This window comes from Onychostoma macrolepis, chromosome 01 (assembly GCF_012432095.1).
Source record: "Onychostoma macrolepis isolate SWU-2019 chromosome 01, ASM1243209v1, whole genome shotgun sequence".
NCBI classification, from domain to species: Eukaryota; Metazoa; Chordata; class Actinopteri; order Cypriniformes; family Cyprinidae; genus Onychostoma; species Onychostoma macrolepis.
The window spans coordinates 25,180,003-25,206,355 of NC_081155.1; the positions used below are offsets into that span (position 1 = coordinate 25,180,003).

Here is a 26,353-nt window from a genome sequence, read left to right on the forward strand (position 1 = left end):
TATTATGGATTTTTTTTCATTTGCTATTGGGACAGTTGGAAACGCAAAAGTTATATTTGTTGTAGTTTCCATTCACCACTATAGAAGTTTACCGAACTATGATGACTTGCACTTTTGAGGTCCATTGGAAATTGGTCTTTTATTTTGGAATTTCAAAATGATCTGTTCATCATCCACTCTTCTCTTTTATCCTCAAAAAGAAACATGCCCACATAAAGTGTTTGCTGTATATCAGACTGAAATTATAAAGGGCCTTATTAAAAATAAACTACATTGTGCCTCTGTAAAGCCACTTTATGCCATGTTTCTGATCCAACTAAGCATTTAAATATCGTCTTACTAAGATATTATTTGGAGATATAGAGTGACAACTGATATTTATATCATTTTAAGCAAGCAGTCTGGATTAAAACAGCAGAAGTAAATGAGAATGTGTCACCCTCGTCTACTTGTGATCCTATCAACCAAAGTGCATCTTAATACCAGGTGTAAACAGGGCCTACAGTATGTTTCCATAGCACGAAAGGTTCAATAGAGGGGAAGGATTCTTCAGATTATTAAAGTGTTCTACACACTAAGAAAAAAAAAATAAATTTTCATTGAAAGGTTCTTTGGGGAGCCTAAAATGGTTCTTTCATGCAATCGCTGTGAAAACCCTCTTATGGAACGTTCATTCCATTGCCACACAAGAACCCATGTGTCCATCTGCCACAGACCCCTACCCAGTCCATATCTATCCCAGTGCTAACACTCAAATCCACATTTGTCTTTGAGCCAAAGCCATTGGTTTGTAACTGAGCCACAGTCCATGTTCACCACTCAGCCATAGCCACAGTCTGCCACTGGACTACAGCCATTGGGCCACAGTATAGACCTGGAGTCCTCAACTCTGGACCTCAAGATCCAGTTTCCTGCAGAGTTTAGTTCCTGACTGGATTAAACACACCTACCTACAACTTTGATCAGCTTGTTCAGGTGATGAAAGTGGATCTTGAGGTCCAGAGTTGAGGAGCCATGGTTTAAAGTCTGAACCCCAAGCCACACAATGGGTGCCACAATGGTATCAAAAATGTGCAATTAATGGCTTCTGTAGAATTACATGATTTTGTTTTGGGTATTTCGGTTGTAATGACAAGAAAATGTGCAGAAACTGCAAGTGAGCTGGCATGTTTATGCAATTCTGTTTACCTTGATATACTGTATGTCTGACAAAGCTCTGACAGAATAGTCCGGCACATATATCTGCAGGAAGGCATTGAGCTGGTGGTTACTGCTGCCCAGTGACGGTGTGATAGCTTCAATCCGCTCGCTACGATTTAACGAGTCAGAATGGTTCAGTCCAAATGACCGAGGGGGGGATTTGTTTTCTACACAGGAAAAAGAAAAGCATCATTTTATTAATTATGAAAAACAAACACATACAATGAGGGGTGCAGAAATGATCTCGAAAGGCAATGTAAAACTTATCCCCCTTGCTCATGAATATTAATTATCCGACTTGTTTGACTAGCCTGATGTAGCAACAATGTTTCAACCAGTGGCGGGACTATCTGTTTGTCTGTGTTTCGAATCTGTTTAAAAGTACACCATTTGGTTCAAAAGTTTGGGGTCTTTTTTTAAAGTAATACTTTAATTTATACTTTTATTCAGCAAGTATGCACTTAATTAATCAAAAGTGACAGTAAATACATTTATAATGTTACACACACACACAGTTATTCTGAAGTGTCTATTCATCAAAGAATCCTGAAAAAATTGTGTCATGGCTTCCACAAAAATATGAACTGTTTTCAACATTGATAATAAAATGTTTCTTGAGCTACAAATCAGCATATTCAAATATATTCACATAGAAAACAGATAGAATAATATTTCACAATAGTACTGTATTTTTGATCAGATAAATGCATTTGGTGAGCATAATGGACTTCTTTCAAAAATATTCAAAAATCGCACCACTATGACTCAAAATATTTGAACAGTAGTGTATGTTTGTAGATATTCATGGCTTTTTTAGTATACTAAATCCTTCAGTGACTAGACCCTCAAATCTAACTTTATAGAGACACTAAGTAGCACATGGTATATTATTATTTTATAATAGCTTGTAACAGCTTTTTAGAACTCAATAATAGTGTCGCTAGTTATGAAGGGGGTGTTTCATGTATGTAAAGTGTTGCCGCTGGCAAGAGTATGATAAAAAGCCTAAGAGCTTTCAAAGTGAAGACTGGCTTTGTTTTTAATTAAACACAGCTTATGTTTTCCACTTCATAAAGAGGGGGGAAATTTACAAGTGCACACACACAAACATTCTCTTAACTCGCACACACTAACGCTTGCTAACAGACATTTAATTTTGCCCACTTGCACACTTCAGCACATACATTTGTTCTTTCTTTCTTGCTCTTACACATAAACACGCATACGCATGTATACACACACTGGTTTCAAAAGCGGGGGTGTGTTAATGCCACAATTTGGTTGGAATGTATGTAATCCGTGTTTGGATGTGTGAGCGGAGTGAGGGAGCCACCGCGTCTTTAGTTCAAGGCTCCAATGCTGGCCTGAAGGGGCCCAACTATGAACCCTACATGCTGGTAGTCAGCATGAGGTATGTGAGAACAGGGAACAGTATGCGTGTGCATGTGTGTGTGTGTGTGTGTGTGTGTGTGTGTGGGCGACTATGTACAGAGGTGTGTATGTGTGTGTGTGTATGGCCTCGCTGTCGCCCTTTACTCCAGGAGGCCTGTGAAGTAAGAATGTGTGGGAGGGATTCTGTGGGTTTACTGTAACATACGGCACGGTTTACAATGAGTCACAGACAGATGTCTGACCTTCACATTGTTTGATTAGTCAGTCACAAACGATTCAGTCATTGCTTCAACTGGACAATAAGCATCGAAACTGAATTTAGGACAATATGACTTGTCAAGTTTGTTGGTTTAACTATACCTGGAGATCCAGCAACAGACTCAGCCCTACTGACCACAAAGGTACGAGACAGGGAGAGAGGAACTGCAGAGAAGAATAAAGAGTAGGAGGAAGAGGAAAGCATCAAAAAAGGTGGGAAACAAAACTAAAAGGTAGAACTGAAGGGAAAAGGACTGAAAGATGAAGGATCAGAGAAAAATCACTAAATACCACTTATTTTAATCTGAAAAAATAATAAGGCACTCTTAAGTTTTACTGTAGGCCCATGTTGTCACCACCAGAGGTCACCTATGTTCTGTGGTATTCCCTAAACTAGCACATGGTTACACTTTGGTAGAAGATTCAACTCCTGCAAATTTCGGATTGATCTAAAACTGTTCATAATCATTTGAAAACACTCCAGCATCATTTCAAAATAATCAGTGGATGCTTCTCCCCAAAGACTTTCATGTATTTTTATGTTCTGTCTGATAAATGAAATATTATGGTTTCTATTGTAACTTTTATAATAACTAGTATATAATATAACTATGATTTATAATAGCAAAAAGTCAGCAGTCGCAGGACTACTGGAGCTATTTTATATCATGTCAACATATTTTGGCAGCATATAAGTATATATATTTTTTTTTTCGTTTTTGTTGTTTAATATAATGAAAATTGGTTTATTATATGGATAATCAAGTGTTTATTTAAAAAAAAAATTATAATGCTGGCATCATTCTATAAACATTAGCTTATAAAAACTGTAAAAACATTATAAAATGCACAAGATGGGCCACATTTGATATAGAAATACAGCAAGTTGCTTGACAATATAGAGTATGTCTAATAAACTATAATAGTTAGCAAAATAATTGTTTATTATAATTAATAGCAACAACAATTCCATCCATCCAGTCACACCACTTTTTTTTATTCTTAAAAAGCATTAAAAAAAAGACATATCTCACTCTGTATTGCTGGTGATTACTTTTAAAAAGATACAAGACCAATGACAATCCTAAATTCTCTTGCCATCTGACCTCTGGAATGAGACCTCCTGAAATATGCTGTTATTTTTTGGAATGTCGGAATCACAATCTTCATACAATAATGCCTGACTGGGAATAGTGCAAAGTATGTTGAAGATCTACAGGAAGCGGAGCCTCATTCTTGCACCTTTGACATACTATTTTCAAAGTATGTATCCCCGCATACTTTCTGGACTAATACAGCCTACAACCTTCTGCACTATTGCAGGGTATGTGGGTGTATCATGTGGTATCAAGATAATTTTGCATTGCAGTATTATTTCTTAAAGGAACAGTTCACTTAAAAATTTAAATTTGCTGAAAATGTACCCATCCAGAATGTACATAGTTAAGCTTGTTGCTCACCAATGGATCCTCTGAAGTGAATGGGTGCCATCAGAATGAAAATCCAAACAGGTGATAAAAACAGTAATCCACATGACTCCAGTCCAGATGCTAAAAACTGTGTTTGTAAGAAACAAATTAATCATAAAAGTTGTTTTAACTTCAAACCATTGCTTTTGGCAAAAATACGAGCTTCCTCCAATGAAAAAGTCCAACCTCTCTTGTCCTCTCACATCAAAATCCACCAACATATTTGTTTAGAACTGTTTTGAACTTGTAAATGAACTTGATCTGTGCATATTTATCTCCTGATTCAAACAACAAAAGCAATATTATGGATAGATGACTTCAACTGGATGCAAGGATATAAAGTTTAAAATATCTTAATTATGGTTTTGTTTCAAACACACAGCTTTTCATGTGCATTACTTGTGGATTATTGTGATGTTTTTATCAGCTGTGTTTGGACTCACATTCTGACGGCACCCATTTACTGCAGAGGATCCATTAGTGAGGAAGTGATGTAATGCTAAATTTCTCCAAATTTAGTTCCACGAAGAAACAAACTCATCTAAATCTTGGATGGCCTGAGGATGAGTACATTTTCATTTTTGGGTGAACTATTTCTTTAAAACAAAAAAAGATATTTGTATTTAGTTTTGCTTACCTGGAGAAGCGGTGAGAGCCATCATCCCATACGAGGAGAAAGCTCCAGCTTCAAACTTCATTCCCTCCTTCCCTGCCTCCACTTCCACCTTCCCCTTAGAGAACAGATTACATTGAAAACCAGACGTTCAATATAGCTAGGAACTGCTTTTAAGCAACTTCAAGTAGATTTTTAGTTTCGGTTTTTCCCTTTAGAAGGAAGGTTGTCTTTCGCAATACTCACTACAATATTTTTCTTTCACATAGGGACATTAGTTGAAACGTTTCATACAGAGCGTGTTAAATACTTGCGAAAATCCCAGCTTGTTCTAGGCTAATAAGCTCAATCCCTTCTCTCTATACCCTGGACCAAACAACCAAGCTGACCTGAAGAATGAGGATGAAATAGTCCACAGGCTTGTTGCGGTGGAAGAGGTAATGTTCAATGGCCTTCTTATTCTTCTCATTATATTTGAGCTCCTGGATGACATTGGGGTGCTTGAGGAGACGTAGAAGGATCTTCTCGGACATCTGGCTTGGACTAAATGCTTCTACTTCTGTAAAGCAAAAGGAGAAATGATCATCATCTTTCTGCTCCTGTGGGTTGTTTGCCCTTGAAAATGTTAACTCGGGGCCATTTTAAACCATGGGTAAAGGTAATATCACATTTCCTGGTTTCAAAACATCACACTTTTATTAGTAAACCTCGGGATAATGGTATTCTAGCATTTTTTGGACAGATAATAAGTTTCAATAACCGCTTATCCATCTGTGAAAATATTGCCTTGTGAATCTTCTAAAACATACAGAGCAAACTTTTTATTATTATTATTATTATTCCACTTAATGTCTTCAATTGTGTGCATGAATGTTTCTGTGAATATTTAATGATGTATGCAGTGTTTTGTCCATTATGATGGTTGTCTGTTGCTAAATAACTCATTGTAACATTGTTCTGTTTATAAGTATCTGTGTAATCTGGCAGCTGGTCCCTCCTTGACCAGGAAACGCTAATAGTATTGTATTTGTTAATCAATGATTAGCGTAAGCCACAACGGGAAAGTTCTCACCAAATCCTGGTATTAGGTTTAAAGGGGAACTCCAGTCAGAACATGTTTGGCATGCCCTTTTTGTCTCTATTATACACAACCACCCTTGGGACCTTTTAGCAGCGGCTTGATCGACAGTAAAGCAAAGGGAAATGACTCGTAGGAGATTGTGCCAAATGCCTGAACAATTCGGCAAGAATGCAAGAATCAGCAGTTATACAAAAATACAATGTACATTACCATTAATACGTTTTCGCCTATGCTCTTCAAGCCTGCATTTATTTGATCAAAAATACAGTAAAAACATTATGAATGTTGAAAACAGTTGTGCTGCTTCATATTTGTGTGGAAATGATAGATAGATAGATAGATAGATAGATAGATAGATAGATAGATAGATAGATAGATAGATAGATAGATAGATAGATAGATAGATAGATAGATAGATAGATAGATAGATAGATAGATAGATAGATAGATAGATAGATAGATAGATAGATATAACCACTACAAAAGCGGCACCTAGTGGCAAAGAATGAATTTGCATTTTCATTCAGACTAACACGAAAAGACTAACAAGTGGGCGGGCAATATGCTAATGTTTCATGTTGACATCAACAGGAAACGGCTTGGGATTCATTTAAAACGACTCGTTTCAATGATTCAGAGTCGACTGTTTCTTTTGAGAGACAATGACTTTACACACGCTGCACTTTCAGATTTAAAACTGTGCAGGATATTTTCATTCACTTAGAGCTGTTACACACTGCATGAAAAGTAAGTTGCAAAAATCCATAATAGGGGCACTTTAAATAGTGGATAATAAGAAAAGTTTATTGAGCAGCAAATCAGCATATTAGAATGATTTCTGAAGGATCATGTGACACTGAAGACTGGAGTAAGGATGCTGAAAATTCAGCTTTGCATCGCAAGAATTAATTACATTTTACCATATATTACAATAGAAAACACTGTAATAATATTTTTCAGTATTACTGTTTTTACTGTATTTCTATTGTATAAATGCAGCCTTTGTGAAGAGACCGACCCTACCAACCCTATCAACTTTTGAACTGTAGCGTATGTTATTTATCTAATATGATATTTCATGTTTAATCAAATTGTTTCCACAGCCTGGCTTTTGAAAAAAAAAAATATCTATCAAAGCAGAACAGCAACATAACCTTTGACAAAACAAAACCATAACAACAATCCTTCTGTGGCTTCTACACAAAACCTTTTTCCTTTCTTAGAGAAACACACATTATGAAACTGAAAAGTGAAAGAGAAAGCTCTCTTGCCAGTTTCAAAGATGTTTTTAATTCTTTCTCTCAGCTGTTTGCTCAAAGACATTCTTTTATAAGCTAACCCAAACAAGCTGCCCCTCTTTAAATGCAAAACCTTAGAATGCAAACAAAACAAAAATAAATAAAGCACATCAACATCATAGCACAACTTTCACCAAAACCCAGAGGCCAAGCTCCTCCTCTTTGTGAGCAGCCTAACCATACTACAGTCACAGGACACACTGGGGTAAATCAAGCAGCAATGCAGAACACTTGCCTGTTGCTAGGAAACGTAGAGTAGCCAGTAGAAGCTGAGGTGATATTTTAACCTTCATTTCATTGTCCATGTGCTTGAAAGCCGAGAAATCCTGCTTCCTCTCTCGATGGGTGATTTTCTTTTTTGTTTTGTTGTCGGCTGTTGGAAAAGTGGGATGACGGGAAGAAAGTTCAATGCTGTGTAAAACGCCGTTCCTCGTATGTTTGCAAATGTATATTTACAATGATACCTAAAAAAGTTTCTGGTATGTTAAGTGAAACTTAAAAGCAGAGGTGTAAAAAGTACTCAAAAATTTTACTCAAGTGAAAGTACAAATACTGAGTGAAAATTGTACTCAATTAAAAGTACAAGTATCTGGCCAAAAACATACTTGAGTAAAAGTAAAAAAGTACAACTTTAAATTATACTCAAGTATTAAAAAAGTAGAAGTACTTTCTTTTCTGACAGAAATTCAGAAGTTTGGTTAAAGGGAGAAAACGAAACAAAATGCAACGCTACAGGTCAAACACGTATATCTAGTGCAACAACAACAATTAAAATGCAGCACAGCGGAACACCGGAGAAAAAAATACAGGGAAAGGGATTAAAAGGAAACTCCATCCTTTCCACACTCATGCCATCCCATGTGACTTTCATTTATCAGATGAACACAAACTAAGAGTTTTAGGGAAAAAAAATAACGTGTATGGGACATCCAAAAATGACACTTCAAAAACTACACAAAGTGAATATGACAGTAACGCATGCAACCCCTGTTAATGAATCAGTGTCTTCTTAAGTGAAATGATAGGCATATGTAAGAAGGATACAAATAGGCCTACTAATATTTTAAGCTTGACTGTCGTGTTCACTTTGTGTGGGTTCTGAAGTGGTTCTGTTTTGCATTATCTGGACTAAAAATCTTTGCTTGTGTTCATCTGAAGAAAGTCATAAACATCTGGGATGACATGAGGGTCAGTAAATGATGAGAGAATTATAATTTTTGGGTGAACTATCCCTTTGAAGAGCAAGATGTGATGCAGAGGCTAGGAACATATTCCACACAGAATACTACAATGTGTTGAATTAATGAGGAGAGTCATAGAATTAAAACATACAACACTAACGTTTTGAAAGGCCACTTTTTTGCGTGTTGTCTATTCAACGTCACTGTCTGACAGGATAATTAATCTTTTCATTATTTATTTGGGGCTTTTAGAGGGTTTTTTTTCTCAGCAAATATTGATAAATAATTATTTGTTACTAATTAGATTAATTAATGAGCAAATCATGTAATTATTAAGATTTAAAAAAAAAAAAAAAAAAAATTGACAGTCCTGATTCCAACTCAATGTGTCATATAAATGACATATTATAAATACAACTTATCCACTACCTGGTGAGAACGTCACTAAACATGAATTACAATTCATTTAACAAACAATGCTTATTTAAACACTTTTGGAGATTTTTAATTAATTAAGAAAATATTTCCACAAAAATATTAATGGTATTTAAATTCTCATCACTGATTTTATTTGCACTCAATCTTGTGCATTCAGCCAATATATTACACAGCTAATGGCTCTATCAAAACAGAACAAATAACGAATAAACATTTTTTGGGAAAATGCAACTTTGCTACCTCAATATGCTTCCTCGGATTTGATGGTGAACTTTTGAAGTCAGACATTTACCTGATGAAAGTCATAAATGAAGTAGAAATATGTGTGCTTGATGCATGAAACAATGATCATTGGTTCTCACGTCAAGCACGCACGTTTGAGCTTCCGTTTACCATATTTAATGTGCATAAGATCAAATAAAAATATAATGTACTTTTCAAGATGAAATAAAATTGTAAGGAGTAAAAAGTACAGTTTTTTTCTTCAGAAATGTAATCAAGTAAAAGTACAAGTAGTCAGTTTAAATTGCACTTGAATAAAGTACAAATCCCCTAAAATAATACTTAAGTAAAGTAATCAAGTAAAATTACTCAAGTATTTTACACCTCTGCTTAAAAGTGAAAGCTAAAAGAAATTTCACTTCTTAAAACCATGCCATAGCAAGAGACCGGGGAAATTGTGAGGTAGTTTAACATTAACATGAGTTATTGTATAACTCATTCATACGACATCAGACACTTTATTTTACAATGTATCATTTAAACTGCTTTGTAAAGAAAACACAAGACTTTCATGGCACATACTATATAAGTCTGTCTCATCCAGGATTTCAGACTTGATGATTTCTTCAATGACGTCCTCTAGGGTGACAATGCCAAGCACTTCATAGAACGGGTCGCCTTCTCCTTCGTTGTTAACCCGCTGGACTATTGCCAGGTGAGATTTACCTAGGAAGTAATAGAGTTGTTTAGATGTCGGTTTAGACGCGAATCATTCTGGTTTTAAAGATGTAAACTGTTTACATATAAAAATAAAAAAAACACATTATGGTTTGCAAACATAAAGGAACTGTAATACATGACATATATCGCCCTTTATTAATAGTGATATTGCCTTATATGTTACTAAGGCAATATAGAATTTTCTTTTATAATGTAAAATATTATAATTCTCTGTGTAGATGAAGATTTAAGTTTATAACATATTAAAAATCCCCCTATTAAAATATGTATATGCGCATATGTTAATATTCATATGATGATTTTTATATGGTATTGTATGTGGCAACCATATGTGTCAACAATATATATTTTATTTATATATGAAACTTTGTTAAAACATCTTATATACACAAATCTGTATGTTTTTGTAATATTGTTTTTTTTTTTATATAATACATGTCTATCTTTTATATTTCCTTATGTAACATTAACATTAATTGCGGGTTTTAGGGTGAATATGCATGTACATGATATATATCTCCAAAATGTATTACAAATTTTTACTTCATATGGCAACATATTTCATATACTGTATGGATATATATGTTACATTTGTGTATGGGTAAAAAGCAGTGGTGGAAAGAGTACTGAAAATTTGTACTTAAGTACAAGTACTGTTACATTGCTGAAATAATACTCAATTACAAGTAAAAGTACTGGCGTCAAAACAGTACTTAAGTAAAAGTACAAAGCACTCTTCTCAAAAACTACTCCGAGTACTAGTTACTAGTTACTTTTTAGCCGGCGATATTTAATGATTTACCAAAAAATATCCATTCATATCAAAGATAGCTGCTTTGAACAAAACCCACTTTTATCTTATTGACAAAGTATGTGAATGTGATAGTGGTCACAATACAGGAATTTCTGACTTCAATATCTTGAAAAATATCAATATTAAGGTCCCCATGAACCAGAAGTTGCAACTGACTTCAGTGTTGTGATGCATTTTCAAGTGAAACAGAATATTGAATTAAGGGCGGGGATTTATTGTGGTGCACCTCCACTCCACCTCTTGCTCATAGCAGATTCACAGTTAAGTGGTTAAGAATATCTGCTTGTTACGTCTGACATCACGCTTCACTGCTTCTGGGTCCTAACGCTCTGCCAGACGCCCCAAGACAACAATAAACTGTGCTAATATACACCCACGATGTCAGGTAATACTGAAAAATTATAATCCTAACCTTATCTCCATACTGAAATCCCAAATGACCAGACAGTGATTCAGCTAAAATATTAGTGTCTGAGACACTGTGAGAACGGACACTGTAGTGTGCACAGCAGATTTTTATATGCTTAGCTTAAATATGTAGTATTAATTAAATAGTGCTCATAAATGGCTGTTGAGAAAGTACTCTCAAGTGAAACGAGTAGAGGCTTGGACCCGGAAACAGCAGTCCTTGAGTCTTGACTTAACAAGAGGATTCTCCCCAAGCTGTCAAACTGATGTCAGAGCGAGAACGCCATTCCAGAGCGGAAACAAATTTTCAGTTTTCCGGTGTATTGACTTGCACGGTAGTAGGGTCATTTTGGATTTAAAATTTTAAGGCAACCAGCTTCAGCAGATTTTTGAGTTTTCTCAACTTGCCGTTTTAAGTTTATACAACAAAAATTTGAGAATCTCCCAAAAAAATAAGTTGAGCAAACTCAAAAATCTGCTGAAGCTGGTTGCCTTAAAATTGTAAGTTGGCTCAACTTTTTAATTTTTTTTTTTTTTTTACAGTGCAGTCAATAATAAAATTATAAAACAAATGACCTCAAATTTAGTTGAGGTATTCGAAATATGACAAGACTTAATTCTTTTAAGCAGTGATTTAAGAGCCATTTATGTTGTTTATTTTGATAAATGGATGGCTTTGACCTGTAATGTCTATATGTAGTGATGAAGTTACACAGACTAGGATATTTATATGTACAAATCATACAAATATCCCATTCCGAAACATTTCTAGCATAAACTGACATTGTAAAGAAATTAGAGTTCCGTCTTTGATTGAAGACTTTCTGGTGCATTTCACTTACAGGCAATAACATTTCCAGTAGCATTTTCATCGGTCAGGTGTGGATCTATTCTGAATGGATGATAACTTTTGACAAATAGTACTTTCTACTTTAAACGCTCGGAGAGATCGCGATTGCACACAGTCTAAGTGCGCACAAGCAATATCGGAGAGAAGACAGGCAGTTAATTTGTATAAGTCAGGCCTATTTGAGAGCTCGCATCCAGTTTTCTGCGATTACATGACTTTGTTCTCATGTACAATAAAGAGTTTGCCACATTTGTGCGCGAATATTTAAAATTATACGGAATACCTGCAATCCCGCGCGGACACCTGTAATTGACAGGAGGCGGATGTCAAACTCGCTGTCGGAGAGGAAAGAGCGAGACGCAGCTTGTATCAGTGTATATACGGTAGATAGCCTACTGTGGAAAATGAGTAATGGAACCGTGTCAGATATTTCATTATCAAATATAGATATGTATGATAACACTACCATGTAGTTTGTTTCTCCAAACTTTGAGTCCATAAATTATGCTGAGCTCCCTCACTGTCCGATCAGCTCTTCACCTGCTGCAGCGGCGGCTTTTCCTGGTTCAAATATCAGGGCTTTTATTGGTTCGTTTACGATCGGATATCTTTATTGGCTACTGAAGTGCCGTCAAAGGTTTGAATATCAATAGGGATGGGCGATACCTCATTTTATTTTCGATCCGATACCGATATTTTCAAGCCCAGTATTGTCGATACCGATACAAATACCTCTAAACTAAACTAAACTGATCTTTTAAATTATTAAAAGAATATTATCAGTAATTATACTCACTTAATATTAGATTATACTTGATACTATACTCACTTTTTTGTTTACACTGTCAGAAATAAAATATACTATAATTGTATTTTAGCCCTTTACTGGGGCAGTAACCTCAAAGGTGCAACTATACCCCTAAAAGGGAGCATATTAGTACCATACAAGTATGCATGCTTTAAGGGTAGATAAGTTACAAAGGTGCACCTTTGAGGGTACCTCATGAAAAATAAACATGGTACTAAAATGTATTATTACCATGGTAAATTTGTGGCTACTGCAGTTTTACTACAAATGCTGTGGTAAACTGTGGTTCCTGTAATAAAACCATGGTGTATTTTTGTAAAAGGCTGCCAGGCTGTTGTACCCCTAAAGGTGAAACTTTATCATTTTTCTTTTCTGACAAATTTATTAACAGCAATTACAGAACATAACACAATCCATTTGAACTTTTAACAACCAGTTTAAATAAATTTACTTAAACTTAAAATAAATATTACATGTACACAAAAGTTTGGGGTCAGTAAGATTTTGTAATATTTTTTTTCTCATGCTCACTAAGGCTGCATTTATTTGAACAAAAATACAGTAAAAACTGCAATACTGTGAAATATAACAATTAAAAATAACTATTTTCTATTTTAATATATTTTCAAATGTAATTTAAAATGCATCTGTGATCAAAGCTGAATTTTCAGCATTATTACTCCAGTCTTAAATGTCACATGATCCTTCAGAAATAATTCTAATATCATTTTCTGCTCAAGAAACATTTCTGATTATTATTGCTGCTTCATATTTGTGTGGAAACCGTGATGCATTTTTCAGAATTAATTTTATATATAGTAACAATGTTATGTAATGTAATGTAATAATGTGGCAATGGTTTCTTAAGATCTACTTATGATTCTGATGCTTTTGGGAAACGCAGCCCAATTTGAACAAGCACTGTGAGCCATGCGTCAGCAGTGAACGCTGTCTGTGATTGATTGGTTCTGTCTTTCAACATTTGCGTGTGTTCCGATGAGCAGGAGAAATGGTTCTATCCAACACAATTATTTGCTAATATAGTTTATTTTTCCACTTAGAAGCTTATTTTATGCACCGAATTTCTTGATAAATAAATAAAATTAATGGTTAAAAAAAATCAGTAGTATCGAAAGTATCGATCCGCCCATCCCTAAATATCAATTCAAATTGTGGGCGTACTCTGTAACAAACTATGAATGCTATGCTAAATTTGTACTTAAGTACAAGTAAAAGTACAGCTTTAAAAATATACTCAAAAAATTACAAGTACCTGAAAAAACTACTTAGCCTAATTACAGTAACGTGAGTAGTTGTAATTCCTTACCTCCACCACTGGTAAAAAGGAATATTGTTTTATAACTGTATCGAAATGTAATCAAGCTTAAAGGTATGGTTAAAGGTACTCAAAAATAAAATTGTCATAATTTACTCTAACCCACTTCATGTCATTTCAAACCTGCATCACTTTATTTTATGTTCAGATAACAAAATAACACTGGACCCGATTTCCTTTCAAAACGCTGAGGTATTTTATTGTGTTCCACAGAAGAAAGTCAATCAAACAGGTTTGGAACAACATGAGGGGGGAGTAAATGATGACACACTTCTCATTTTTGGCCACACACACAGATCCTACAGTGTGTAACGGCTGTTGGCAGTCTGATAATGGTATTAGCATCAAAATGTTTGACAGCAGCAACAACCTTACTGTGGTTTCTACACCAAATCTTAACAAATCCTACACTTACTAGTTATTTCATTACACTCTGTACCTGTACAATCAACACTCTACGGTGTCTCAGAGCGTCTCTGGCATGAAGCCACGCTCTCTTTACTAAGTTCAAAAGTCAGACCCTGTTTCCCAAAACACTGAAGTGTTTTGTCTTTGATATTGAAGGTCTAGAGGTCTACAGTAACTGGGTTCAGACTCAAAACATTGTCTATTGTGTCTTTGAACAAAAGTAGTCCAGTCTTGGTGAGAAATCTCCACTGGAGTGGACAAACGTGTCATAAGCCTTGTGCTTTCTAAAAAAGAAGAAGGATCGAACAAGCTCCTGTTTCTGATAATTGGTGTTTATTTCAGCTAAATAAACACTGAAAGCCGGTAAAAGGACAAGGGTGAAGCTTTAATACATATTCCAAAGACAAAAGCGCAAACTCTTTTTGTGTATACCGTCAAGCAAAACACCAAACAAATTCTTCGCCTTTTCTCAGCTTGTGAACTTTTAGAAGGAATTTTCCAGAGAGCCAGGCTAATATTAGCCCTGAAATGAAGTTTCCATTCCACTTGGGCAATATTCTCACCAAAGCGACTGCTGGGTGATCTGATCTGTCTCAGAGCTGGTCGTTTACATGCAGATGGCCATTTGCTGAAATACTAGGAAGCCTGGGACGCACTTGTGGCAAACCCCATGACAACACACAAACAATGATTGGGTATAAATCTCTGCTTAAGGAGTGTGGCATTAACTTGAGTGTGTGTATCTTCTTTTCCTTATTTTGCCTCTACAATGACTTCAGTGAACATAAAGCATGTAGCATGGGAGAAGTGTACTTTATGTTTGCAATCTTATATTTTTTACATCACCAAAGTTTGGAATTAATGAAATTATTAAAAATAAATGCAGTGTCTTATTATCCTATAAGGAAATTTAACATATGGCATATACCCATAGAACAACATATATTTTCCACAAAAGTACATTCTCTGGGCTGATGAAGATGTAAGTTCATAGCATATATAAAATCCCCTTAGTAAATTAAATTTGTATATGTACATATGTTAATAAAATCGAAATGATGATATTTGTATGGTATTATATATATCAGCATTTATTTATATATGCATTATACATGAAAAATAAATAAATAAAATCAAATAAAAAAATACATAAACACATATTTAGTCCATACAAATATATTTGTTAATATATGAAACAACTCCAATTTCTAATTGGTTTCTAATGTTTTTGCTTCATATGTGTTAAATTTAATACACATATATAACATTTGCATATGGGTTAGATCAATAACTAGGGATGCATCAAAATTAAAATTCTTGGCCGAAGCCGAACATGGTTTTTCGCCAATTTTTTCCACCATTGCATAAATTAAATACCCAAATAAAACCCAAGTTTTGTCTTGCTTTTCAAAGAAAAAAAACAAAAAACAAAAACAATTGCAAAACAACAATTTAAAAATATTTACTTAACACTGAACATTTTTTAACATTCTAGCAGACATTATACCAACAAAACAATTTAACTTAAAATGAATAAGTTAGTAAAATATTTTTGGGGTAATTTTTGAGACCCCCTTCTTGAATCAGGCATGTATTTTTTACTGTACAGATAAATGCAGCCTTGCTGAGCAGAAGAGAATTCTTTGAAACCCTTAGAAAATATTTCAGATCCCACAGATAAAAATCTATTATAGATTTCAACACTATGTGTGAATGTTATAATAAATGTGTTAATATAGGCCTAGCTGTTGTAATTATTATCATTATTATTGTCTTATTTTTTTATTTTATTTTACAGAGCAACAGTAAAATTACAATACTAATGTTGATGGAGCTTTTATTTTGGCAGAAACCCCCAGGAAGTCTTCAGTGCTTCTTTTTGTTGACAACATGATTTATAAATGATTCTCATTAAGAATTTGGTAAGATGTTTGTCGCACGCATGTATCACATTGTCACATGCCTTTAAAAAATGTTACTGAGCAGCTGACGAATAACACGGTTTCAGCGCAGATTTTCCTCGCGCTTTAGACTTTGGACCCTGGCGCCGTGAGCTTGTGCAGCGCTGTTTGAATACATGCAATTCATGCGTGTATTAGAAAACAAAGTTCTGCAGTTCATTTACTTACTGTTTAAGGCCATTTCGCAATTTCAATCATCGTAACAGTAACCAGCAACAGCCACCTTTCCTCTTTTCATCGAAGACATGTGATGCAATACTAAACAGTCTCTCGCAGTCGGTGCTTGTAATGATTTGTGTATCTTTCTTGGATGGTTTTAAATGCTTCCACACTGCCGACATATTTACTGCATTAGTGCGCGCTTCTATTTGATTGAGTCATGTCATTGTTCGGTACAATTTACAATTCTACAATTCTTTTCGCTTATTTTTTTGCTATTTTCGGCCAAATAATTTTGGTCGCCGAACATTCGGTGCATCCCTACCAATAACCTCTTGTCTGATCTAGATTCTTGTCCAAACAACCCATCTGCACAACACTATAATCTAAATCAACAAATCTCATTCAAGGTCAGAACACTAAACAACTAAATCTAAAAAGGAACCCGAGTTACACTAGTTCTTAAGGGTGAGTATGTGATATGTGACAATGAAGTTACTTGATAGCAAGGGTTACCAGTGTTACCACAGAAAACAACTCCACAAGACAGTGTTTTAATAACATCAGTCAACCCTTTGTATGCAAGTGGAAATGAATCACCCTTGAAGAGAGGACGTAAGGGCAAGGGTCAAGGGGTAGTAGAAGCCACAAGACTAAATAAATAAGTGCTCAAGCATTAAATCTCTGCACAAAAAGAGGGGTTTATTCAGGCCACAGTGGAAAAAAACATGTTTACTTTATGTATTTTCCCTCATAGGTTCCCTTGAGTACACCATATCTCACCCCTTCAAGGAAACAAGGATATTAGCTTCTCCTCTGTTCTCTGCGGGGATTATTTCTATCCCAAGGTAGAGAAAAAAAGAAAAGATTACAATTTGATTTCATTATTTGAGAAGTCACAGCTTGAATAAAAGGAAACTCACTGATTTGAAGCTACTACCATTTTTAGAAACAGTGCATTTTAGAATTCTGAGGATTGGTATGCTTTTCCAGAAAATCTCTGCAGGGGTTTCTAATGAATATTTGTTTAAATAAATCGAAGACAAGAAAACAGACACAGTCATTATATACACAATTCCATCGGATGCCAATTCCATAATTTCTGCTGCAAAATTTATACACAGCAGATTTAATATTGCTTTGATGCTTATTACATTGTTCATTCTGAAGGTGCGTAACATTAGCAAAATTTCATGGGCAAAAAGGTTGCTTGTTAATGGTGTAGGGATTTGTAAAGCATTGCTCACACAGAAGTCACTTTCAAATATATATTTTTTAATTTTTTTTAACTTTTTTATTTTTTCAAATATTTTTTAATTTCAAATGTATACCTCAATTGCAAGTTCATATCCAGCAAATGCAATTCCTCATAACTGTGACTTTATATCTTATGATTTATTTCAATCTTTATCTCAGAATTACCTGTTTTATTTCTTACTCTGAGGCAGAAACAGGCTTTTATAATATGTGTGCTTTGTATACAGCGGTGGACAGTATTGAGGCATTTTTACCTCATTACTGTACTTAGGTACATTTTCAAGTATTGTATAATACAAAGACTATTTTTATTTTGGGAAACTTTCACTTCACTACATTCCAAAGCATAATATTGTACTTTTTACTCCACTACATTTCTTAAAATCATATTGTTCTTTGTTTTTTGAACTGAAGAAATTGCCACCCTGATTTGTGATGTCCAATTCGTGCACAATCTTATTCTTTCAAATGAACCTGATGAACTGACTCACATAAATATGATCCAATATCAGCGGTTCTTGAGTCAACAACTCACTGATTCAACTATCTGCTTAAAATCAGCCAAAAACTAGGATATTGTCAGAGCTTGAATGTGCATGCAACTGATTCCACAAAAAGTAAGTTACTAATGCTGATTTTAATATACTAATTTTTATTATTGATTACTGTAAATGAACACCATACTTAGATCATGACAGTCAGTTATTTGTGAACTAAATCTAAAAAAAGAGCAAGGAGTTTAAGCCCATTGAAATGCTTGAATGTGGACATGTCTGCATTTGTGTCACAGTCTGTATACAGGGTAGGCTATTTTTGGTCAAAACAATGCATCTTCACTGCTGTAGCATTTTTAGTTGCAGTAGTTTTTCCTTGTAATACTATCAAGGTACTTTGTAGCACTTTTACTGGTGTAGTATTTTATTAGGGTATCTGACAATTTATCCATCGCATCCCACTCACTGTAGCACTCACTGTAAAATCTCCAATTAACACTCATCCTAACTGTACATTAAGCATCAGACAACCTAATTCACAAAGATGATTACTGAATCAATATAGGTAAATGCAACATCGTGCTAAATTTACATTTTTACTTCATTCATGGTTACATTAGTTTGCATTCATCTTTATCTTCAGCACTATCGTCGTCAAGGTCATCTACATTCTCATAAGACAATATTACACAAATATTGTGTAAAATTTGTTACAGATAATAGCTCAGCAGTAATGAGTGGATGAGATGGCTCCACAACCTTTCATGAGAACGTCTATTGCTCCCCCTCAGCTCTTCTGAGACTCGCTGTGTGCTCTTTTCCACCATTTCCAGTTTAAGTCTTGGAATGCAGTTTGTCATATTTTTCCATAGCGTAATTCCCACCATAAATAGTCACGTAAGGCAACAGGGACACTGTCTCAGACAGACAGCAATCAGCCTTCTCAGAAAATATTTTAGTTTTGACAACTACTGGGACCATGGTAATGAGCAGTGGGACATCACAGAATAAGTGACATGTTTCATAAGAGGACTTTGTGTATTGCTATCCAAATGTTTGACCCTAGGTTGTATTTAGAACTTTGTAGCCGTAGCCTATAAATAGCTCAAATCTATAGAATAGATTTAAATAAATGACAAAAATATCTGGGTGACAAATCACATATCTATAACTGTAACTAATATATAATATATATATATATATATATATATATATATATATATATATATATATATATATATATATATATATATATATATATAAATAAATATGGGTCATTGACGTATGGATTTTTGACAGGCAAATTTTAAAATACAAAAAATAATATATTTTGTAGTTGTTCAAACATTAAGAATGTTGTGTACACAAATTCATATTAAAATTGTAAAATTAAGTGATTTTATTGTTTTTCATCTAGATGAATCGGCCGTAGCCATAAAAAATGTCATGTGGTGCGACCATGATTTATATTAAAATTTATTAATTTCCTTAACATGCCAAACATTTTTAGATGTTCTCAGTAATTAAAGGTGTTTAGAAAAAGTATTTGCGTTTCTTTTGAGATTTTGTAAATAATGATCTCATTTTTGTTGCCTTCTTAAATGTAGTTAGCAGATTTATTTTTTCTGTAAATTGCATAAAACTGATAAAAAAATATTTTAAAAATACCATTCACTTAAGCATACTGTAGCAGTGATTCATATTTCAGCCACAGAAATTTGATAAATGTAGTAATTTAATAAAGTTATTGGTCGCACCACATGATGAGTGGTCGCTCCAAATGACACAAAGACCTTATATAATTAAAAATCTATTTAAAGAAACGTGTGAAAAGTGCAGCACATGGCATTAACTGCAGTCATTTTTGAGACCCAGTTATTTCTAAACTTTGTCCAATCTTGGCAGCTCAATTGACCCTTCACTGGGAGTTTGATTAATAGGCAATCTGAGCAATCATAATGCCAAATCTGCCATTTTTGTCCAACCAACAAACCAGACAGGAGAGTAGATTAACGTCGATGGACTTGAACTTGAAAAATAGTGTGTATTGACATCTTTTCACAGTTGAAACAAGATACCTTCTGATGTTCATTCATGTTTATTTTGTGCTATAACTAGTAAGAGATGATCGGTTCACATGCCGCTTGAACTGAGGTGCTACAGCGATCTCTCACAACACATTAAAGAGCCACAAAACAGTATTTGTTGTTTGAATTTCTTAAAAAAAAAAAAAAGACAAAATTTGCACTCTGAGACTTTGTTCAATACCGAAAGTACCCGGCTCTGTTTTGTATGTCGACGCGTTGTCAGTGTCTTCCTTGCTCTGTGATGTATTTTTCACTGCATGAGAACATGGTTTGATGGACGTAGCAATAGTAACTAAGGGCGGGTCTTTGCGAAGGGTCAATTTAGAGTGGCGGGAGGTTGCTGCCTATTAACATTCTGCCTATGGCGAGCATTTATTTTACTTTGCTTGGCAGTGGAATCTGGTAAAATAGATTAAAATAGTTATTAATAAATATAATAAATTACTAATTACCATACTAATTACCAAACTAAAATTACATGCTCTAAATTATTATTTTTTGGTATTTTTTCTCATATTGTACAAAGATTAAACAAACCGCCTAAAATGAACCAAATTGCATAAAAATCTATTCCAAATTATACTAAAATAAAGTATTTTGTATAAATAAACCATTAATAGAATATAAAAAAATTTTTTTTTTAAAAACTGCCAATCTGGGACATATATCTATAATGTAAAACACTGCAGTGGTCGCACCACATGATATTTGGTCGCACCACATGACATTTTCAAATTCAGTCAAAATTTACAAGCACAGAATTAGCCATCTAAACAAAACTAGTTAGCTTCCCATGAAAGGTCACTATGAAATTTATAATAAAAATAAATGCTTGTAGAAATAACTTAATATTCATTGTTTTTTTGAGGTCATACCACATGATATCCAAATATGGTAACTACATACCAGCCATTATTTTTTTTTCCCCAAATTTGAGAGTTACAAACCTTCTATGGGTCCTTGGCAAATTGGTATATGATGCAACGTCCTGTCTTTGAATAGATTTCAACATAAAAGTCCCAAAATGGTAGTTTATTGATGGTCGCACCACATGATATTTCATAAAATGGAGATTATCGGATTATAAGTTTGTTTGAATATTATGATGAAACAAATACAAATGCTTTGCAATTTTATACAGGATTACAAAATACTTTTGAAATCATGCCAAATAGTGCAGAAAATTAAACTGAATAAATTTAGGGTAATTTCAAAGATGTTTCCAAAACAACAGTTATGGCCGGACGTTCAGACCACATGATGTTTTGACACTTTGAATAACAGAAAAATTACAACTAATGTTTTCTTTTTTTTCCAAAGTTAAAGTTGGTACATGGGTGGTTGACATATCAATGTGTCCTATGGTGTGACGGAAAAATGTAAAAAAAAAAAAACATTTTTCTCATGTTATTTGTATGTTAAGTTTTTTTGCTATGTCACACCATAGGACACAGTCCAATTTTTATTTGTCAACTACCCACATATGTGGGAGAGGTACTTCTTATATATGGCATCTTTTTTTTGTATTTAAACCGATTTTTAACTGAAAAAATGCAATTCGACAGAAAATGTAGGTGTCACGTCATTGACCCATATATATATATATATATATATATATATATATATATATATATATATATATATATATATATATATATATACACATATATATATATATATATATATACACATATATACACACACACACACACACACACACACACACACATACAGTATATATCGTTGATAGTTTTGATATTTTTGGATGGTATAAATTGGGGAAAAAAAAAAAAAAAAAAAAAAAAAAAAAAGAGTATGGCATATTTTTTTATTATTTTGTAGAAAGGTTTTAAGCATTTAAAATCAGAAAAACAAGAATTAGTAAAACTGTTTCATGCCCATTAATATTTGCTTTTGTCTGCTAAATCGAAGTCATGTGCTGCTACAAATATGCAGAAAAATAGAACTATGATATCATCGAATGTGTGTCAAGGTCGGTATGATATCACTGACTGACAGACAAGGTCAGTAAATAATAATCTTAAAATATGAGGCAATTTGACCATTTTATGACAAGGCAAAGTTAGTTCAGATTGCAAAATAACATGTGGTGCAACTACCCAAATTTTCATGATATTTATGAATTAATAATCATGATATTGTTAAAAAAAACACTTTAACCTTAAAATAATAAAATAGACAAATATTCTTAAGCTAGATTTTCTAAAGATTATTTCTTTATCATCAACACTTTTCTTGCCCTCAAGATACACTAAAACTCACACACTGATTAGATTTATTTAAAATGAGGGATCACAGGCCACAATAAACGCTGATTCATTAAAAAGGTTCAACATACAGTAGTAGTAGAGAAATATTTAAGCATCTTGCACATTCAGAAAAACCACAGCTAGAAGAAACTAGAGTTACTCTGGTATTAATGTGCCCTGGAGCAAGACTCCCAACCTCTGGCTATTCCAATGGGGACTGTCCTGCAACTGGTATACTGCTGTTCTGGATGAAAAAAAGCATCTTCTAACTTAACAAAAAAATAAAAAATAATAAAAACACTGAAACTAATGTGCTGTTGATTACTAATCAAAAACTAATGCTACGTTAAGTAACATACTAAGCTGTAAACCGAATCCAATTCAAACTCTAAAATTTTTTTTTTTTTTTAAATCAAAACAAACTCTTTAACCCCCAGAAACGCTGAAGAAATCAGGTCAAGTCTACTATAGATTCTTTTTTTAAGTAATTTTAAAGTCCCAGTACAAACCCCCACAGTGACTATGAACTCCAGCCAAAACAACCTCCAGATAACACTGCTGCAAATCAGCCTATTTTCTAAATATAAGCTCCTCAGAGCATGTCACTAAACTTTTTCCTTTCTTCCTGACAAATACAAATGGACTTCAAATAAAGACTGATATCATCTGAAGAAAACAAATTTAGCAATTTCATCTCATGGCTTTGTTGATGTAAACCAAACTACAACAGAGTGCAACAGTCAGTTTACTTGCTACACTGACCTCCAAGGACCTTTGTTAAAAATGACTCATTTCTTCTCTTTGTAAATAAACCAACCAACATCTTTGTTTCAGTTCACAATGAAAACCAGTGATCTGTCTGTGAGCATTGTGTTACTGGAGCTTGAGCTCCGGGTTAATGCTGCTTACAGATTCAGCATCATTAAGGGGCCATTTGAGCACAGACAGACACAGTCACAAGACCTCTCCACTATTTTAAACACCAACCTGGTATTGTTAACCAGCAAGCAGTGCACTACACAGTGAATGAGTTTCTTTCAGCAAATATTTTAGATAATGCTTGATTCAGTATATTTCTACTCAACATTTTTCGGACTGATCAACAAAAAAGCAGCAATGCCATACTATTGTTACAGAGGAGATAACACTAACAAAGCAACATTTTCAAAAAACACTGGATGGATTCATCAGTTGCATTTCACTACATAGAAAAAACAATACTACCCCCTTAACATTTTATCACCATGGGTTTGACTCCCTCATTCCATTCCCAGGATTTGCAGGACTTTGGATGGGCTAATTCAGGAAGCAACATCCTAATAGGTGTCCTTGGAGCACTTATCTAGTGGCAGTCTGTCGGAATGATGCACTATAAGGAGGTACAGATAAAACTGGCAAAGTGAATGAAGATGATGCAAAGTTGCTACAAATAATATTTACAAACTCTATTTAGTATGCTGTGTGGATTATTGAACTTGAAAAGTGAGTTATTCCTTTGCTGTGGTGCATTTACCCACAGACAAAATTCTTAAATAACTGAAAGATACAACTCCTCGTACAGCATTTTAGCATTCTGTGTGTTTGAAACCCATAAAATTATTTTCTTAAAAGGGACATTGACACTACATCAGAAAAGAAAATTGTGTCATCCATTGTCATTTCACTTCCATGCCATTCCCAATTTGTAATATATTTAATATATTTAAATTACATTTACTAAGTATATTTCAAATATATTAACATATTTACTGACATAGTTGGAGTACTAATTGTGCACATTTCTTAACACTAAGCCTTATTTAAATGTCACAAATTGACGAGGACTGTATGATCTTTGAATAATATCGGCCTTTAAATGCATATTTAAAGTGTGCCTAAGTATACTTGCTATAGTTCCACTTTAGCACAATCAAATATACTTCAGTATGTCTTTAGTTGGACTTCAGCACTACTTCTGCACAATTAAAGTAAATTAAGTACAAAATTAGTTGTTCCAATTTAGCAGACTTTAAGTATACCAGTTTAGTATACTAAAAGTACAACCGCATGTTATTTTTATTTAGCACAAAAATCTGTAAATATATTTACAGTGGTGTGAAAAAGTTTTTGCCTGTTCCGTTTTTTTGGGGGTTTTTTTTGCATATGTATCACACTTGAATGATTCAGATCAAACTTTTAATTTTACACAAAGATATCCCGAGTAAATACAAAATGCAGTTTTGAAATAATGATTTCATTTATAAAGGTAAAAAAAGCTGTCCAAACCTGCCTGACACTACGTGAAAAAGTAATTGCCCCCTAAATCTAATAACTGGTTGTGGTTTGCAGCAACAACTGCAAAAACTGGCAATGAGTCTTTCACAACGCTGTGGAGGAATTTTGGCCCACTCTTCCTTGCAGAATTGTTTTAATTCAGTCACATTGGAGGGTTTGAGAGCATGAATGGACTGTTTAAGGCCATGCCACATATTTAAGTCCGGACTTTGATTTGGCCACTCCAAAACCTTAATTTTGTTTTTCTTGAGCCATTCAGAGGTGGACTTGCTGGTTTGTTTGGGATCATTGTCCTACTACACAACCCAAGTGCGTTTGAGCTTGAGGTCACAAACTGATGGCCGGACATTCTCCTTCAGGATTTTCTGATAGAGTGCAGAATTCATGGTTCCATCAATTATGGCAAGTCGTCCAGGTCCTGAAGCTGCAAAGCAGCCCCAGACCATCACACTACCACCACCATGCTTGATTTTTATGAAATGCTGTGTTGGTTTTACTCCAGATGTAACGGGACACACACCTTCCAAAAAGTTCAACTTTTGTCTCATCAGTCCACAGAATATTTGCCCAAAAGTCTTGGGGATAATCAAGATTTTTTTTGGCAAATTTGAGACGAGCCTTTGTGTTCTTTTTGGTCAGCAATGGCTTTTGCCTTGAAACTCTTCCATGGATGCTGTTTTTGCCCAGTCTCTTTCTTGTTGTTGAATCATGAACACTGACCTTATTTGAGGCAAGTGAGGCCTGCAGTTCTTTAGATGTTGTTCTGGGTTCTTTTATGACCTCCTGGATGAGTCGTTGTTGCGCTCTTGGAGTAATTTTGGAAGGCTGGCCACTCTTCGCCACTGTTCCAAGTTTTCTCCATTTGTGGATAATAGCTCTGACCGTGGTTCGCTGGAGTCCAAAAGCCTTAGAAATGGCTTTATAACCCTTTCCAGACTGATACATGTTTCTCATCGGTTCTTGAATTACTTTAGATCGCGGCATGATGTGTTGCTCTTTAAGCATGCTTCACTTTGTCAGACAGATTCTATTTAAGTGATTTCTTGATTCAACAGGTCTGGCAGTAATCAGGATTGGGTGTGACTAGTGAAATTTAACTCAGCTTTCTAAAATAATGTGGTTAATCACAGTTCTTTCATGATTTAACAGGAATTGCAATTAATTTTTCACGCAGGGCCAGGAAGGTCTGGACAGCTTTTTCCGCTTAATAAATGAAATCATCATTTAAAAACTTCATTTTGTACTTACTTGCATTATCTTTGTGTAATATTGAAATTTGCTTGATGATCTGAATCTTTTAAGTGTGGCAAATAATAAAAAAAAATTAAAATTAA

The 26,353-nt window shown here is 34.3% G+C and overlaps 1 protein-coding gene across 3 annotated transcripts in view; it reads right to left on the reverse strand.

The window, feature by feature from the left end:
* cnnm2b (cyclin and CBS domain divalent metal cation transport mediator 2b) overlaps positions 1–26,353 on the reverse strand; it is a 40,808-nt gene that overhangs the window by 787 nt on the left and 13,668 nt on the right. Inside the window, exons 2-7 of one of the 3 annotated variants that reach the window (XM_058791107.1) lie at positions 9,735–9,878; positions 7,547–7,684; positions 5,322–5,491; positions 4,957–5,050; positions 2,953–3,015; positions 1,189–1,367 (exon numbers count right to left, since the gene is read on the reverse strand). In XM_058791107.1, coding sequence (XP_058647090.1) covers positions 1,189–1,367; positions 2,953–3,015; positions 4,957–5,050; positions 5,322–5,491; positions 7,547–7,684; positions 9,735–9,878 — 788 coding nt within the window. Of the gene's footprint in view, positions 1–1,188; positions 1,368–2,952; positions 3,016–4,956; positions 5,051–5,321; positions 5,492–7,546; positions 7,685–9,734; positions 9,879–16,304; positions 17,476–26,353 lie in introns of those variants that run through there. The other 2 variants (XM_058791116.1, XM_058791126.1) reach the window with 2 other exon arrangements.